The sequence below is a fragment of the Conger conger genome, chromosome 1 (assembly GCF_963514075.1).
Source record: "Conger conger chromosome 1, fConCon1.1, whole genome shotgun sequence".
Taxonomy (NCBI): Eukaryota; Metazoa; Chordata; class Actinopteri; order Anguilliformes; family Congridae; genus Conger; species Conger conger.
In genome coordinates, this window is record NC_083760.1 from 76,649,099 (window position 1) to 76,668,175 (window position 19,077).

The 19,077-nt window shown below is 46.2% G+C and overlaps 1 protein-coding gene across 5 annotated transcripts; it reads left to right on the plus strand.

Moving 5' to 3' along the window:
• Positions 1-1,188: 1,188 nt before the first annotated feature.
• Positions 1,189-18,256, plus strand: adar (adenosine deaminase RNA specific). Of its 5 annotated transcripts, none has more exons than XM_061245473.1 (16): positions 2,314-2,965; positions 4,596-6,215; positions 6,558-6,820; positions 7,008-7,197; positions 7,674-7,825; positions 8,578-8,713; positions 9,081-9,319; positions 9,972-10,125; positions 10,374-10,542; positions 10,987-11,080; positions 12,945-13,061; positions 13,158-13,288; positions 14,148-14,330; positions 14,738-14,850; positions 14,955-15,082; positions 15,539-18,256. In XM_061245473.1, the coding sequence occupies exons 1-16, from the start codon at positions 2,954-2,956 to the stop codon at positions 15,879-15,881; spliced, it is 4,044 nt and encodes a 1,347-aa protein (XP_061101457.1). In that variant the 5' UTR covers positions 2,314-2,953; the 3' UTR covers positions 15,882-18,256. The 5 variants fall into 5 exon arrangements, with proteins under 5 accessions (XP_061101441.1, XP_061101457.1, XP_061101432.1 ...); XM_061245448.1 differs by having other exon boundaries at positions 2,314-2,618; positions 2,898-2,965; positions 4,596-6,820; XM_061245457.1 differs by lacking the exon at positions 2,314-2,965 and adding an exon at positions 1,189-1,308 and having other exon boundaries at positions 4,596-6,820.
• The last annotated feature ends 821 nt before the right edge of the window (positions 18,257-19,077 follow it).

Here is a 19,077-nt window from a genome sequence, read left to right on the forward strand (position 1 = left end):
CCCAGGCAGGTGCCTGGAGCTTGGGTGTGCAGGCAGAATTGTTTTCAGAGCAATGGACATTCATCTCATCTTCATGAGTTTCATCTCTGGTGTCTGGTGTCTGACTAATTAGTGTGTCAGGGAAATATAATTTTTTTTGCATATTACAGGACTGTCCAAAATAATTACTTTTTTTACATTTTAATTTCATGAACTAGACCGGTAAGCTTACTGAGTTAATAGTGTAGCAATACCTCCTTACAGTTCAGTTGACATGGTGGCAGTAGTGCACTAAAAAAAAAAAACTCTGGAAGACGAAGTGTATAAAAGAACCATTGTTTGTCACAATATTACCCAGAGTTTGATAGCAGGCTATATGACTGGTTATCAGACCTTGTATCTGCATGTGTATATGGCTGAGATTATGGTTATGAGTATATGGCTGAGATATGTTCTGACTATGCTGCGGTATTGAGTGGTCTGAAGTAGATCAGATAGGGGAGGTATATGTGACGTTGATGGGGATAGAGAGGTTGGGATTGATGGTTTGTTTCTGCCAGGTACCTGCTCATATTGGGAAGGTAATGAGAATGCAGATGTTGTGGCAAAGACTGCTGGGAGGAGAGAGGGAGGTAGATATATGAGTAGCACTGGACCGAAGGGAGGTGAAATCATTGATCAGGTCATTTAACATAGATATTTGGTAAACTCAATGGGGCATTAGTAATAAAGGTAGGCGTTACTTTGAAATACACAAGTCAGTTAAGGGAGAGGTGGGGAAATGGAATTGTAGGAAAGAGGATGTAATATGGAGTACAGTACGGCTGGGTCATACAGGGGACGAATACATACATGCATCATTGAAAGTGCTTGGGAGGCATGAGACAAGATTATGTGATGAGATCTTAGTAGAGAAAGTTGTGGAACATGTGCTGATGTTTTGTGAACTATATGATGCACATAGGGAGAGATTGTGTGAGAGAAAGTGGGTGGGGATGGGCTATATGTGGTTTATTGGTGGGGGGGGGGGGTAAGGGGAGAGAGGTGGTGGGTAAGGGACTTTTTAACTCTTTTAGGAACAGGATAAGTTAAAATAAATTAATATCAGTATGCCTCACACTCCAGTCCAGTAGGTGGCGATATATGTATCTTGAAATTTTATTCGATCTGCCAATCAAATCCAGAGCAGTACAAGCGGAGTGGGAAGAAGAAGAACACTACTGTCGCGACCTATTGATGTCATCGCGCCCAGGTGGTGTATGAATTTGCTACACGGCAATGTTGCTTTAATCGTGACAATATAAAATACCTCTGGGACTGCAAGCGCAGGTAACAAAAAAATAACTTTTATATTTGGCTACGATTTAGTTTTCAGTTTGTAGTTCCTAGCCATGTATATTTCGCATGAGATAAGAGGAAGATTTATCAATGTGTTTTCATGTTGTGTCGCCAACTAACGTTAGCTGGGGTTCCAGTGCTTTAATATTGAATAGATCTTTTCATGCGGATATTCGATGCAAAAATATTTTGCTAGCTATTCTACTGGAGAAATACCGAGACAATTTGCAAGACGGTAGCTTGATCTCTGATCAGTCGTGGGTGCTCGTGGGCTTGCTAGCTAGGTAGTTATTCATTTCTACCTCCCTACGAAATACACGAGGACGCGTGAAACCAATAACGTTAGTAGCCTACGGGTTATCGCGTAAGATGAACGGCCAAATAACTCGGTGGTTGGGCGCCATGTTGAGACGAAAGTCAAGCCATTTTTGTATTATTTTTTTTACAGGGGGAAGGTCACGAGACCTATGTAAGTAGCTAGGCGCTGAACGTGGAAAGAAAGCAATCGTGAAAGTCGAGTCAAGTGATGTTTACAGTGAACCTGAAGTAATGTGTGTTGCCAAGTGACAACAATGAATACATTTCAAAATAAGCTTCATTTACGAAAATCTTACGAACTAGAGTCAAATTGTTTGTGACATTACGGTATACGTTTAGCAGTTCAGGACTGAACCTCATAGCTATTCGACCGTTTCGGACAAATAACAAAATTTCTTTGAGATCAGTGTGCGCTATTGATCGTTTAACACATTGCAGTTAACGTTACCCCGTTTCCATTTGCCTCTTGAAAGAAAATACCAATTTAATGAAGTACGGTGGTAAACGGATCCCTCCACTAGTAACCACAGCGGGAGTAACTTACTGTACTGATTACAGTTACTACAAATGGACTTGTACACCACATTGTCTACGTCCTCTAGTGGTAGGACTACAGATTCGTGTTGTGCACAGAACTGCGGGTGAGTGTTGAGTAATCACGGGAAACGGAAACTTAATTTGCAAAGAATGGAAAGTGAAACTTAAAAGCTCTTGCCATCGATTTACATTATTATTTATAGCTATTAAAACTGCGTTTGATATTTCGCATGTGCGTTTATTGAAGCGCACAAGTATAAGTAGTAGGTAAACTGGTGAGTGTAACTCGAATAGTATGTAGAGCGTGCTGAAAATATTAGTACAGCTCGTTCGTGGTTAACCAAGTAATTATACACAGCGACATTCCATTTTCTAAATTATCATTGAAGAAAACTGTCGGTAGGGCAAACTCAATTATTACCGTCAGTTGTTCAGTAAGTTTTTGGGTAAGTTTTTGTTGTAGTGCGTCTAATTATACGAATGTAACTATTTAGCTAGCACTAGATTGATAGGAAACCGTTTAAACGCTAGGTTTAAAAACTTGGCTTAAAAAGTGAAATGAGGTCGTCTGCCTATGACCATATCTGTTGAGAAGCTTAGCTAATGTTTATGGAGAACACATCCAGTGTTAACGAGATAATTAACCTCATTGCGTGGTAACGTTAGTCTTATGCGTGTGCTAATACATTTTGTTTGTTTCACTGGAATTCTCGTTCCATAACTAGTTATAGCTAGCTGTAACATCCGATAAATAAGTTCCCCTGGGAAAAAATCAAGACGCATGAGTCAACAGGTATGTTGCATACTCATTGTTATAATTACAGCATGCTCATCCATTGCTAGCAGCCTTGCTAACGTAAACTCACCGTGTTCCTGACGTAGTAATAGTGTTCCACAGTGACATTGTCGGTCTTTCGAACACCGGGACGTTGTGCAGTTATTTGTTGTTTTCGCTATAATTATTGTTCAAATTCATATTAATCAAATTGTTTTAGTGTCTGGCATAGTCAATAAGCAATCATAATCATAAACCGCATTCATCAGGTGAAAAACTACAATTGGAAGGGCCGCGTCCCTGTGTTCTGTTCGGTGAGTTTACGTTAACTGTATTATTTCAAACAAGTAAATTCGGATAACGTCAAATTATTGTCAACGGCCAACGTTATTCTTCTCAAAACGAAGTGGATGCGCAAGTACTACTTTTATCTCTTGATGTGGTCTGCAGTATATAAATGATAACGTTACGTCTCAGATTTCAGCTTGGTTACAGTGTGTTTTCTTTGTTCAATTGCGTTATTGAGATTTTATTGGGGATACAATCAATGGAGGCCGAATTATGAACCAAGTGTTGCGTTAAGCTTTCTGAAAATTCCTACTCGCTGCTTAATTTCCTGCATTAACAAGATGCATATTTTTTCATGTATGCATATCCAAAAATTTCAGTGAGGCCAAACATAGATGTGTGTGCGCTTGTTTTGGCAATCAAGTGCCAAGTATTAGGGTCAGGATGAGTCAGTGGGAGCCAGCTTGTTTCAGGGCCCAGTACATACTGTCTGCTCTTGTTACTGTTAGCTCTGAGGGGCGTTAGTATTCTTGCAGCATATGAAATGGAAATAAGAAAAGTTATTGGGCTACATTCTACATTTGTGTGGCATGGTTAGGAGAAGCCCTGTCAGTGTTGTCCCTTTATGTTTTTTGTGAGTTTGTTACATTGTATTGTTATATTTCTTCGGTCCATGATCTTTTTGTAAGAGTGGACAAATGTTGTCTACATTTGTATACAATTAAAATGACAAACCGTTGATACACACCACACCTATGGTCCACAGACATACCATTTATATAATTCTGTATTAGTCACACTTTGTCAATAAGGATTCTGTAGTTAATATATAGTTATTAGATGCTGTACTTGCCTCTTAAATGTCTGAATTTTAAAAAGGCAGTTGATTTATTATATATAGTTATATCATTTTATAAAGACACATTATAAAATATTGATAACCAAAGCAGTTCCATGTTCTTGTCCCCTTGTTTTTTGTACTGTACTCACTCACTCACTGTCACTCTCAAAGTATCTTCAAATAATGCGTGCAGCCTGCAATAAAATGTTGTTGTTTTTTTTGTACCAGAGATTAATTATTCATCAGGTGCTGATGCCCAGTGGTCATGTTACAGCCAGGTTAAACACAATGAGACTCAGTGGCTTGGGCATAGGCTGTAAAATACACCCTCAGTATAGCATCAAGGCTATGCACAACACCAGTACAATGTATTCCACTTTATATCCTCTAACAATGGTCCCCCTTCTCAATCCAGTCTTTCATTCCTGTTGTATGTGCTCCTTTTTATTGTTAATTTAATCTCATTCCCTTTTCTATATTTGTCCCCCTTCTTACATTGTTCTTTCTTTTCCCTTGAAGGTGCAGCTCCGCTCTGAAAGTGCTTGTCCAGGATTACCACTTGCTCCTGTGCCGTTTCCAAACTACCGGAGTTCCAGCTGTTGCACTCATATAAGCCGTGCTGGTTTTGAGCCAGCGCCTTATTTCCCCCCTCGCCCTGACCCCTGCGATATGAGCAGAGGTAGAGGAGGGCCCCAAAAACAGCATTTTAGGTTTCAGTCTCCCCACAATCAGGGTCAATTCCCCTTTAGACCTGGTTCCTCCACGGTCCCAGGTGACCCCAATACCCCAATTCTCCACCGAAGCACTAACAGGTTCCCTTCCTTTTCACCCGTCTCTTCTGTACCCCCCCAATTACCGCAGTTTCCTGGGTCTCCCTGTGATCCCCGCAGACAACCCCCCACCATAGCCGCAAATGAGGGCCAGGTTGACATTTCTAGATTTAAGCAGCAACAGCAGCTGTTTTTGAGCGGTCAAATTCCAGAAGCCCCTCAGTTTAGGACAGCCATCCCCAAAGGGGAAACCCAAAGATTTGCTGCAGGAACTGGACCCTATTTTAACCACCAACCAGGTGGGCAGTTCAAAAACCACCCCAACAACCCCCGACTGAGAGGGCGCTACTGCAGTGAAGGGGCTTATGATGTAAGCGGGGGATTTGGGTATCATTTAAGCGACAGTGGTCCCAATAGAGAAGCGGGCTGGAACCAGAAAAGAAACCCTCAAGCAGGAAACAAGTATCAGAACTCATACCAGAAAAAACGGGGGGGTTTCCAACGGCAATATTCTGAACCATCCTTGTCAAATAGTTTTCAGAATTTGTCCTTGGAAAGGGACCGTTTTAGCAGAGGCAGTCATTTTGACAAAGCTTCCTCCAGGGGGAACAGCTTGGCTCCTTTGGCCGCAAGTCCGCATGTCCCGACACTGGTCCTGGAGGCTCTGACCTCATTAAGTCCAGGTGAAACAATCCAGGCCAGAGTTCTTGCCAAAAAGCTTCACTTGCCAAAAAAACACATTAACCAGGCATTGTACAATCTCCATCGCACACACAAGGTAGAGAAGCACGGTGATACTCCTCCTCTTTGGACTCTAAACAGAGGGACCCCAGGGAAAAGGGACGGCAGCCTTACTCGGCAGGGGGACTTTGCAGTAGTTAAGGAAGAGGAGGGAGCAGGAGAGCAGGAGAGTGACGTAGTAGTGGAAGCTGTCTTTGAGAGTGACCAGAGTCCAGACTGGCAAGACCAAGACGAGTTCTGTGAATCGGAATCAGACTCGGACTCGGACTCCTCAGAAACGTCAGATTCCCGTCAGGAAGTTAGCACCACGGATAACTTCGCAGTTATGACGGACACCAAAGAGCAGATTGTCCAGTACCTGCACCAGTTGGGTAAATCCAATGCCCTCTTACTAGCAAAGAAACTTGGCCTCAGGAATGCCAAGCAGGTCAACCCAACCCTGTATGCCCTGGAAAAACAGGGGGAAGTCTACTGTGACTCCTCTGTCACCCCTCCTATGTGGGAACTGTCTGACCATAAGAGGGAGAGGATGGACAGACAGAAGAAGGCCTTACAAAGCGCTCCTGCCGAGGGGACGGCACCGCCCATTGAGATGTTTTTTCAGGGAGCAGCTTCTGGCATGGAAGGGGTAGGTTGTTCATCTAGTGCAAAAATTTTGAACTTGGGAGATCCCCTTCCAGACTTGGAGCCAATAGACGGTTTAACAGGCGAGGAAATTGGGTTAAGCAATAGCTGGTTGGGTCCGGTAGGCCAAGAACATAAGCAGCCTTTGATAAAGTTTGACTCAGGAATGGAAGCTGTACCAGTAGGTCAGGAGCATAAACCACCCTTGATCAAGCCAGAGCCAGATGTGGAAAATGTACCTGTGCCAGGCTTGGAACCTATAAAGCCTGAATCCACTGACTTCCCCATCTCTACCACCACCTCCTTCCCAATCTACCCTCCCTTTCATCCTCCTTCCCTCTATCAGGAAGACCACAAGAATGGGGCGCATTCGCAGTGGGCATCAGACGAAATACCCGATTGTCTGAATGCCATCGGGACTGGAGCAGTGGGCACAGTGGAGGTGTCCCTTGCTGCAGCACCCCAGAATCTTGGGTCAAACCGGCAGCAGAAGCTCCAGGAGGTTCAATCCAAGAATCCAGTGAGTGGGCTGATGGAGTTCGCCCAGTATTCGGGCCAAAGCTGCGAGTTTTTGCTTCTGGACCAGTCGGGACCTTCGCATGACCCCAGGTGAGGTGGACAATGAGGGTGGGGTCATTTTCACACAAAAAAAAAAAACTACTTTTGAGATGGACAGGGCGAGCAAGAAAAATGCATTTGGGTGTGCCTGTGTTTGTAAACGTGTAATACTAAAATTAAAAGAGAATTTTTTTTAATGATTTCGATCGTCCTGCATTTCTCCATCTTTCTGACTTAGGTTCAGGATGCAGGTTATGCTGGATGGACGCAGGTTTCCTGTGGCTGAAGCATCCAGCAAGAAAGTGGCAAAAAAGGATGCGGCTGCCGCAGCACTTAAGACCATCCTGAGAGAGCAGGAGGGGGGCGAGGGAGAGGCGGGGGACACAACTGGAATGGAAACTACCAAAGATCCCAGTTCTGACACCACTGTGAGTACAGAGATGCATGAGAGTGATGAGGCCATGAAGCGCACTTTTTATAGTATTTCGTTTTTATTGTTTGTTTGGGTTTTTTTCGGGGGTTTTTGCGGGCAGAGTGAAATTGGAACAATCTGCAACTAGACGTCTTTGAATTGAGGGGCATGAGAATAGATATTTACATTTTATATCCTATTAGCAACCAGTTTGCTAACGAGAAGTCAATTGAAATGTATTTCATTGGGTGGGGGGGGGGGGGGGGGGGTATGGCTGTCGGTTTTGGCTTTTACGCTATAAATGCTACAACCCAAAACGGCAAGATGGTAAAATGGTGGAAGACCTAGTTACATAAAACCGCTAACATGCTAGGCTAGCAAACTAGTTAGTCAAATCTAATAACATTAAACACAGTTTTGTGGGGTAATTTCCCCCTTTTGCAGAACAGTCTCTTGACTGCCGTGTGGATGTTTGTTTGGTCATTTCCCCAGGGCCCTGTCCCTGAAGATCCTCCTCAGGCCCTGTCTCGCTCTCTGCCGGGAGGGAAGAACCCAGTCTCCATGCTGATGGAATACAGCCAACGCAGCGGCCACCCCATAGAGTTCTTCAACACTGGGCAGGAAGGGCCTCCTCACGACCCACGGTACAGCGTCTCCACCTTCCTGCCTCCTGCCAGTTGCTACATCAGCACTAGCTGCCTGACAGACGAATGTATTTCGTTATTTAGCTTTGAGTTGATTAGACTAAGCAGGGACAATGCCCCTGGAGCAATGCGGGGTTACGGGCCTTGCTCAAGCCCCTGTCTTCCAGTAGTCTTCATGTGATGCCTAGATCAAAACGCGTTTGAGCATTATAGAGCAAACTGAAGATGATGGGTTTGCATTCAAACGAGTTGAGGTGGCAGGCAAGACTTGTCGATATCTTCCTCCTTCCCCTTGTGAAAGCACTGGCCAAATTTTTTCATTTTTATTTCACTGCAGAGTTCTTGAAAATAGACTAGTCTGTTCATTCTTTAGTTGGTAATCGCTGTCCTCGCACTTTCCTCCTCTGGTCGCTCCTTTTCTACCTCCCATTTTCTTTGCCAAACTCTCTCCCCCCCCCCCCCGAAAAAGGCAGCAAACCTCAAACCAGCTGCATGTCAGAGTGTCTATTGTTGTCCTTGCCGCCTGTGCCCTGAATAGTCTGGTCTGCTGACTCTGCACACAGCACCCCTCCAGTTGGTGTTTTCATTGCTTTCAGTTCTCATTTCTCCAGGCGGTCTCCCTCCCCCCATGATCAGCATGATAATGTGAGAGACGCCATTGACCATCCCTCTAACGGCTCGTCTTGCCCGAGGGCACAGGGAAGGAGAGCGCCTGACCTGTTTTTTCCTCTTCTCTCCCCCCCCCCCTTTAGTTTTATGTTCCGGGTGAAGGTGGGGGACAGCCTCTTCCCAGAGGCCTATGCTCCCAGTAAGAAGGCAGCGCGGCAGCTGGCCGCTGAGGAGGCGGTGAAGGAGCTGTTGGGAGATGGGCGGCTGCAGCTCAACAAGGTGAGAAGAGCCGCAGATGACCTGCACGCCTGTCCGCCTGCACCCCAGGCTGTGCTTCTACATCTTCTCTCCTCTTTCTCAGTCAAGTTAATGCTTTGCTGATCTACAGGAAAATGGTGGCTTCTAAAAATTAACTGAAAAGTGAGCGTAGGAAATGTTTTTGAAGAGACTCTTTTTATAAACTTTGTTGTCCACACTAGGTGTAAATGTAGCTTTTCAGTGCAATATAAAGACATTCAAGATATAAAATCACCACACTCATTTGAATCTCATTTTTATTAAAACATCCAGGCCATATAAATAACGTATAATAAAATAAAATTGGACCTATGAGGACCAGGGGTCATTTCTGTTACCGTCCCCTCAGCCCTCGATGACTTTCTGCCCCGTGGGAGATGATGAGAATGGCCCCGCGATGCCCCCCTGCCCCTCCCTGCCCCCGCTGACGGCAGCCGAGCTGCAGGCGGCCCACGAGGCCGGCGTGGGCGACCTCATCAACCACCTGAACAACAACGCCGTGTCCGGCCTGCTGGAGTACGCCCGCGCCCGGGGCTTCGCTGCTGAGATCCGCCTGGTGGGCCAGTCTGGGCCCCCACACGAGCCACGGTACAGACGCCCTGATACTGTCTCACACGCACACAGTGCAACACAGCCTGATACTGACACACACACACACACGCACAGTGCAACACAGCCTGATACTGTCTCTCACACACACACACACACACACACACACACAGTGCAACACACCCTGATACTGTCTCACACACACACAGTGCAACACAGCCTGATACTGACACACACACACACGCACACAGTGCAACACAGCCTGATACTGACACACACACACACACACACACACACACACACACAGTGCAACACAGCCTGATACTGTCTCTCACACACACACACACACACACACACACACACACACACACACACACACACACACACACACAGTGCAACACAGCCTGATACTGACACACACACACACACACACACACACACACACAGTGCAACACAGCCTGATACTGACACACACACACGCACACACACACACAGTGCAACACAGCCTGATACTGTCTCACACACACAGTGCAACACCGCCTGATACTGCCTCACACACACACAGTGCAGCTCAACCTGGAACAGGTCTTTTTACTTCAGTTTGTTTACTTGCTTTGGGAGTGTTGTGGGTTTTACTGGATGTAGTTATCCGGGGAAGTTTGTCATGGCTTCTGCTCTCTCCGTCCCTCAGGTTCACGTACCAGGCCAAGCTGGGCGGCCGCTGGTTCCCGCCCGTCTGCGCCAGCAACAAGAAGCAGGGCAAGCAGGAGGCGGCAGACGCTGCTCTCCGAGTGCTGATCGGGGAGGCGGAGAAGGCTGCCCGCACCGGAGAGCTCACCCCTGAGGTGTGTTTCACCGTCCTGAAGGTTTTCATTTGAACCCAAGTTTGGCATACCTGGACTCGATAAGATCTCTACCTATTGAACGGTGTGCTTTGTTAGGGCCGGAGAGCACTTATCCCTGGTTATGGGTATGCACTTTGCACTGGATAAGAGCATCTGTGAAATGCCATTACTGCCAGGACTGTGGATCTCCATGAACAGGCTAGGGTAGTCCTGTGCTGAGCTGTCGGTGTCCCCCTCCCTCCCCGTAGCTCCCAGTGTGCGGTGGCACTCTGCACGACCAGATCGCCATGGTGAGCCACCAGCGCTTCAACGCGCTCACCGCCCGCATACAGCACAGCCTGCTGGGACGCAAGATACTGGCCACCATCGTCATGAGGAAGGGAGACACCCTGGGGACCGTGGTCAGCCTGGGCACGGGTGAGACAGCGGGAGGGAGCAACACCGCTCATGAAACGCAGCAGGGCTGGAAACGGCACGCGCAGAGTGCTTGTGAAGTTTGACTTGTGGTTGTATAACCTGTCATTAGTAGAAATGAACCATTACAAGGATACAGTGTGATCAATGCGAAGCACCACTCTCGCCATTTTCTGCTAGTGGAGTGCTAGTAGCAAGTAGCCGAGCGCTAGTAGCCGAGCGCTAGTAGCCGAGCGCTAGTAGCCCAGCGCTAGTAGCCCAGCGCTAGTAGCCCAGCGCTAGTAGCCCAGCGCTAGTAGCCCAGCGCTAGTACTTACCCCTTGTGGGGAATCTTCAGCCTGCTAAACGTGTACAAGAGTTGCAAGCCGGTGCTTCACATCAGAGCATTGGAGTAGTCACTCAAGGTGCTGTTGGGCTGTTTTTCACATTGCTTAAACTGGGTTTCAGGAAACCGCTGTGTGAAGGGAGAGGAGTTGAGTCTTAAAGGTGACACTGTGAACGACTGCCATGCAGAAATTATCTCCAGAAGGGGCTTCATCAGGTACGGAGCTCATGAGCACCATTTCTCCTTTTTTCCCTTTTGAATATTTTACTGTCCTCATTTTCTTGCTAATGTTCCATTTGTGTCACCTCTCGCAAAGCGCTTTCTTCTCCTCCATCAAAATGTCAGTGCTGGATTAGAGTCCTGTTGCAGTCTGTAGTTGGGAAATCTGCTCTGTGAGGCATTGACTGGGTGTTTCTTCTGTCCAGGATTCTGGGAATTGCTGCTTTCACAGCTGAATTAGATGTTTCCTGTGCTGCTAATTCCGATTTGTTTTGATGGTGGTTATTTGTTCAAATCGTCTACCTGTCACTCTTTTACTTCCTAACAGCAGTTTAAGAAACACCAGTGCTGTCCACTCCTTCTCATTTCACTCCACGCCAAAGTCTATTCATAAATCATGAACGCTTCCATTCAGATTAGCCCATCATGCTGTCTAATTACAGGAGCTGAAAGGTCTCCATCGCACTGTAATCTATATCATCTCAACACTATCAGGGTTTTTCACACCATTTCGACAGTAATTGAATTTGGCTGCATTAGTGTATATCGATCTTTTCCACTTCCTCCTTTACATCAACTGAGGACAGACCCTTACGCAGCCTTTAGAGTTCACCCTCGTTGACGTATATCCCAGCATTAACATGTAATGCTGTTAAATGTGTGAAGATTTAATTTAATCTGTTTTATTGCATCAGCGACAAATTCACTATGACAGCGAGGGAAGCGTCACTGTTTCTGTTGCAAAACTGGCTGATGTCTGGCAGCGGTTTCTGCTTTGGATAATGTAAAGTGATCAAATTTTAGTTTAAACCGTTAAATTTTATTAACTGTCATGGTTTTTCATGGGAACGGCTTTAGCTGTCCTCTGCTAGTTTCTTATGCTGAAATGCCATGGTAACATGCGTGTTGTACTTTGCTTGCCCTTTTATGCATTTGACATTATTTATGCTGCAAACCGTTATCAAAGATTGTAGCTTATGCAGCTTTTGTTGGGTAGAAATTAATATGGTCTTGAGAAATAATGCAAAATACTGCTTGGAAAATTTGGATGTCTATTTCATTCAGAGTCTACAATAGAAAATAGAAACTTTAATCATATAAATAATTTACATTTATTTAAATTACACTTTTCAAGCATACAGCACATTGTTTTTTACAGCAGTGTAACAAACACTGTAAGCGACTAAAAAACACTGTAAAAACACACAGTACCATGAATAACGAGACCAAAAAACAAAACAAATAAAATGACAAAATGTAGTGCATAGCTTAATAGAAACTGATAAAAACAATGTGAAATGGAGGTCACACAGTTTGAGTGAAAGGCAGTTGGATAAAAATGGGTCATAAAGCACCGTGTGCAGTCCGGAAGGTGATGACGAACTGCTTCGCTGTGATGTTAATTGGTTTTAACATGGGAGCCAGTAGGTCTTTGTTAAATCTGGTGAAGCCCTAAATTTCCTTAACTTCCGTTGAAATGGTGGTGCATCATCCTGGAAAACCCCACGGCACATTTCAGCATGTAACCTAATATTAATGAGGTCGAGGATTTTTTATTTTTTCTTTCTCCCTTCTAGCGGTTAACAGCTAGTGCCTCTGCTTAACTGTTGTGTCAGGAATGATTTTTGTTCACATAAGCATCTGTGAGATGCAGTAACCTAATATCCTTCTGCACCACCACCACCCCCCCCCCCCAGCTTTCTCTTCCTCTTGAGAAATAGGCCTTTCTTTCTTCCCTGTGTTTGTATTTATTTTTTAGTGTTCTCTCTTATTCTGGTTCCGGTGAATCCAGACTCTGCTCTTTAATTATTGTTGGATAAAGAAAGTGAAGTCTTTTCAGACTAAGTTCTCTGGCTGGCAGGTTCTTGTACAGTGAGCTGATGAAGCACCATGCAGGGACGGAGGAGAGTCTGTTTGAGCCTGCCGAGGATGGCAAACTCAGGGTTAGACCTGACGTGACCTTTCACCTCTACATCAGGTGAGTGTTCCTCCTCCTCCTCCTCCGTGATTGGCTGCAGGTTGTGCTGCGGGCCGGCGCGTGTGTAACCCCCCCGCCCTGCCGTGTCTCCCCCAGCACCGCCCCCTGTGGAGACGGCGCTCTGTTCGACAAGTCCTGCAGTGAGGAGGCCGAGGGCACGGGGACCCACCACCAGCCGCTCTTCCAGAACGTCAAGCAGGGGAAGCTGAGGACCAAGGTGGAGAACGGTGAGGCCCCTGTGTGCACGTGTGTTCCTGTGGTGTGGTGAGATTTCTGTGGTCCGTGGTCTGGTGGGGTTTCTGTGGTCCGTGGTCTGGTGGGGTTTCTGTGGTCCGTGGTCTGGTGGGGTTTCTGTGGTCCGTGGTGTGGTGGGGTTTCTGTGGTGTGGTGAGATTTCTGTGGTCCGTGGTGTGGTGGGGTTTCTGTGGTGTGGTGAGATTTCTGCGTTTCTGTGTTCCTGCCAGAATATAATGCAGCGAAAAATGCCCTGCAAAAGATAATCACTCAGGTAAATGGAGTCGGCACCAGGCCAATAGTTAATTGCAGGTAGTAACAGCACCTCGGGTGCGGTCGAGCATCTGGTCCTGTCACTGTCAGGGCTTAGCGGGCACAGTGTGAGGGGATGAGTTCAGGACATGGCAGAAGGCAGGGGGAGTAGAGGACATGCCCTGGAGTGTGTAACATAGAGACTGCTCACAGGAGAATGGCCAAGCATGTCACTTTTACTCTTCCATTGGTTTTGGGACGCAAGCCAAAATGTTTTAGGTTCATGTGGCTCTGGGCCGAGAGACGTGCTGGTGTTTAACCATCCGGCATTGAGAAGCGTACGGAAATGTCCTATCCAAAGCCTGTGCAAAGTCTGTGCATTGGGGGGGGGGGGGGGGGGGATCACCTTTTTATTAAAATTAAAGAACAAGCAGGTGTTCTGTATTTCTGTGAATGAGAGTGGCAGCTTTTTTCCTTGGTTTTTAAACACGGACGGCTTAATTGCCGGTGTCAGCCTGCCATCACGGTGGCACGCCGCCTCGTTAGTCAGGTCGTTAGCGGGTCGCTGCGCCGGGCCCTGATTGGCTCTGCCTCCCGCAGGGGAGGGCACCATCCCGGTGGAGTCGAGCGCCATCGTGCCCACGTGGGACGGCATCCAGCACGGGGAGCGGCTGCGCACCATGAGCTGCAGCGACAAGATCCTGCGCTGGAACGTGCTGGGCCTGCAGGGGGCGCTGCTCAGCCACTTCCTGCACCCCGTCTACCTGCGCTCCGTCACGCTGGGTAAGAGCCGCGGCCGCATCCCAGCGCCGGGAAACGTGTCCTCCTTTCCTCCGCTCATCTCCCTGTACGTGGCGCTGGGTGGCGACGGGTACATCACTGGGATCCAGAAGGTTGGTGCTTCAAGCCCCGGTGTGGCCACGATAAGATCCCTGTAGCTGTTGGGCCCTTGAGAAAAGCCCTTTTTCCCCCAGGGGGGATTGGCCCCTGCTTAGTTCAGTCTGCTTAGTAAGTCTCTTTGGATGAAACGGCCAGCTCAATAACTGTAATGGAGTAAAGGTGGATATATTATTATTTTTTGAGTATGGTCAAGTCCCAATTGAGGACAGGGCACAGATCTTTGGTTGTGTGACGTAGAAAAGCCACAGCTTCATCGGATTGCTGAATCGTTGTTCTTTGTGGTACTGTAGGATACCTGTACAGCCACGGTCACTTGACCAGGGCCATATGCTGCAGAATGGCTAGGGATGGAGATGACTTCAGAAAGAACCTCCCTCCAAACTTCAGTGTCAACCACCCTGAGGTAATGCTGACCACCGCTTACAGAACAATGCAGAAATGTTAAATGCATTTGATTTTTACAGGTATAGCCAACTTATTTAAACGTGTGCCTCTCTCTCCCACAAGGTGGGACGGGTGAGCGTGTACGACTCCACGCGGCACACGGGGAAGACCAAGGAGTCCAGCGTTAACTGGAGCCAGGCTGACCGCCTGAGTGTGGAGGTGCTGGATGGCACCAAGGGCAAGCTGGACAGGTGGGCCGCACGCACGGTGCATCAGCAGGGTGCTGTTCTGAAGGCAGCCGCAGCGATGCGTACGGGTCACTGCATTCGCAGTGTGTTTATGGGGCCGTGCACTGCACGCTGTAACACGCACTCGCAAAAATCTGCTCATGCTGCCCGAATGGATTCGTCGTCATGCTGGTGGCTCTTCACTGTTGTTTTTTTTTCCTTCTGAAATGACATGAGTGACCACTACTTTTTCATAGTAGTTTCCACCTTTCTGAATTTTTGGAATCTCATCTTTTGAAGCTTTGATTGTATCAGTGCTACTCGTTAATTCTTTTTTTTTTTTTTTTTTTTTGTTATGTTTCTCTTGACGAAATGTGTTTTGTTCCTGTGCTTTTCACAGTGAAACGGTCGCCCGGGGGCTGTAACCTGGCCTTATTCCTAACCCCTCCTTTTCGCTCTGCTTCTTCCTCCCTCCTGCAGCCCAAAACTGGATGTGTCCCGCGTCACCAAGTCCAACATGTTTCGCCTCTTCCGCGCCCTGTGCCAGCAGATGGGACGCACCGACCTGCTACAGCAGCCGTCCTACGCCCAGGCCAAAATGGCCGCCGAACCCTTCCAGCGGGCCAAGGCCCAGTTCTTCCAGGCCCTCGGCGCTCACGGCTACGGGGCCTGGATCGGCAAGCCCCTGGAGGAGAAGAGCTTCGAGCCCATCGACAGCTACGAGAGCATAACGCCGCTGCCGAGCCTGGGGAACCAGGGCAGCGTCGACAACAACAAAATGGCCAACGCTGTCGGTGCCAACAGCAACAGCATGGAGGGGTAGCGGAGGGAGCTGGCGGGGCAGGAAGAGGATGAGATTAGGGGGAGAGAGTGCCCAGTGGCGTGTTTGGTTTCAGGGCAGAGGAGATGGGAAGGGACAGGAAGCCAGTAAGGGGGAATGTGGACTTGGTGAGCCTTAGGGGGGCGGAGCTTTAACATCAGGAGCTGGGGAGGAAGGGAGAAGGGAGTATTGCGTCCGCAACTGGACTGTAAACAATTTAACTGCTCTATAGTAGAGGTCAGGGAGCTGGCTTGATAGAGTGAACCACTGTGGGGGGGAAAAAACGGTTCACGCAGCAAATTAAAACATTGACAGGCAGTGATTCACTGCATTATAACGAATACCCACAGAGCAACAAAAAAAAAAAACAGAAAAAAAACTAGTACTTGCAGTGCAGTCTCAATGTAAATACACACTCAAATGTGCAGAATCATTTTTTTATTCTTTATTTTTAACTTTGACCCAATCACTCTCTCTCCTGTCCGTGTCCAGTCTAATTACAATGTGTGAATCAACACCAGTGTATGAAAACAGGTATCCTGAAGATTGCTTATTTGTGCCCAAAAGCTGTCTTAGACTCACCAAGGCTCTGTATTGTTAGTGCTTTCATGTAGTTAAAACACATGTGAACTCATGCCCCCTACTCCTAAATAATCCATGAATGTCCAGTATAATGTATGTATGTAACTATACACATCTTTGTGGTTCATTGTCATTGTAGTGCTGGTGTCGTAATGTTTGTGAGAATGGAGTGGCATAGTTATTTTATGATGCTTCTACTGTTATGTTGCCATTCCAGTAAAATCAGCTAACCTTATAAACAGGAGGTGCATATGCATAATGTACATACAGATTAATATATGCACACATTTATATGTGAATTTTGACCTATAATTGTGTGTGTATGTAAATGTATATCTTTTATGTATATTTTTTTTGTTGTAGTTCTGTTATTTTAGATTTTCTGATTTCTTACAATGTTTGATATAGAGCTTTAGGGTCACTTGTTAGAAATGTCAGCTCGCTGAATTTTTAAAAAATGTTTTACCCTCAAGTGAAAAGATAACGCTCGTCTGGTCAGCTACTTTATACTGAACTTTATTCATATTTTTATTTTTTTAATGCATGTGACAGAACTAAATTGTACCACCACATGAACACATTCACACTCTGAAGCCCAAAACAGTTCCACAGTGCTGACCGGTGCACAGTGCAATGTGCACCTAGACATACACAACTTAATTGCACTAAATTTTATTACTCCTGTAAAAATTATCAAGGCAGCTCATTCTAATCTCCTTGATGTTGGATTGACCTGAATTTCAGGTCACTTCAGAAGTGATTGTTGACTTTTTGGAGGTTTTTGATTGTTCCAGTTTCTGTGTATTTTACATTGGCCTAGACAGTTTTTAATGTGCAATGAAAGGTACTGTATGTAATAACCAACTCATTTTTTAGTGGCAATTCACAATTTAAGTCAGTTTTATGTTGTGCATTTCTCTTCATGGTCTCAGTTTGGCATGTGCAGTGGGATGTAGCTCCAACCGAAAATTACATGAAACCATTTTTTTAAGAATCATGAGGTATTATAATATACAAGTATACAACCTCTGAATGCATATCATTGCTGTGAAAGCTGCTTTGCAGTGCATTATATTTTATTTTCTTTGGGGTAGAAACCCTATACCAGTTATAAAGCCACCATGTCAACAGGAACTTGTGTAAATGGCTAAGATATCCTTCATGGCATACAAAAACGATGGGCCAATCAAAAACTTGCACAAAAATGGAGTAATATCAAAAACTATGAAAGTGAAAGGTCAACTCAAGGGACTAGTTCTTTCAAATCTTTGAACTGCTGATTTGTCTCTTACCATGAAAGTAATAATATACACATTCCTACATGTATGCGTACAAAGAACGAACAAAGAATTCCCTCTTCAGTGCTTTTGGCCTTATGGAAGCTTCTGATTGGGAATTTATCAACATGAAATCATAATTCCAGTACACTGCCCAACAACACTTTAGAAGCACCTATAGATGTGCGAGTGTGGATTCTGTCAGTCTTTTCAAAATTGAATGCGGTATTCCTTTTTCCCAAGGGTGCTATTGGTCATTTTTATGGGTCTTAATTTCTTTATCCAATTGAAAAGTTTCTTTCAAAAGGATGGTGATAAGAATTTCTGTGAAAAGCTATAGTAATAATTTCTATTTTGTTGTCTCTGTGTATACGGATTTCAGTGTGTACATACAAATGCAGCCGTGTATAGTTCAGCTTTTGTTTATGTTGCCATTGGTTACAGATGGTATCTGTTTATTTTCTAAGATTGCAACCTGATACTGAATTTGAAAATGGCAAATATAAGTTCTGAAAAGTCTGAGGTATTCTTGTGTGTGAGGTAGGTGTTCTTTCCGCTGCATGTTTGAAGCCTAATGCCGCTCCACCAGTGCCCACAGGTTGGTTGCTGGGTCATCAGCTGGGGACTCCTGCTCCATCTCCTGGTGGCACAGCCATGGCAGGGACTTCTGCCTGCCCCCTCCTGCAGACTTTCCTTCGTCATGTGTTTTCAGTTCTCCCCCCAAGCCTGATCTTTCCTCCTCAGTCGTAGTCAGGACCCGATGCTCTCATGAAGCCCCTTGCCCCTACCTCAAATAGCTGGACCAGAGGCTTCCAGCCACCCTCCCCCCAATCAGTAGCCAGCTCCTACTGCGCATTTCCTTTTTATGGGTGGCTTCCATACCCTCCTCCCTGGGCACAGTCAACTTTGTGTGAGAAAAACCACTGTGCCACCACACAATATCTGGTGGCAGTAAAGTGCTGGTAGTCTCTATTTGGAAGTAGTCTCTTCCCCTGGCCCTGGCCCATGTTCCACTTTGCCTCTGGGGTAAGGAGCTTGTGCTCTTGCAGCCTTCTTTGGCTTTCTGCCTTTGCTCGAGGAACTTGATTTGCTGGAGGGTTTTCTTCACTTTACTCCAGCCTTGTGGCCTCTGCAAGTGTCCCAAGCACCTATACCATATGTGGACCTGATCATATAACCAAACTGTGCTTGCCGGATCTTATGCACGTTGGACCAGTTTACTGGACCCAGTGTCTACACTCCCCCCCACATAGTCCAACTTCCCTGCCGACCTTGTGCCGCTGCCTTCACCCAATGCAGTGTGGTTTATAAGTATTTGGACGGTGGTAACAATTTCTGTT

Excerpts from the sequence above, each read along its gene's own strand:
- adar (XM_061245438.1), top strand. Across the intron at positions 8,714-9,080 it reads GGCGGCTGCAGCTCAACAAG|CCCTCGATGACTTTCTGCCC; the intron begins GTGAGAAGAGCC and ends CCGTCCCCTCAG. Across the intron at positions 10,126-10,373 it reads CCGGAGAGCTCACCCCTGAG|CTCCCAGTGTGCGGTGGCAC; the intron begins GTGTGTTTCACC and ends CCCTCCCCGTAG.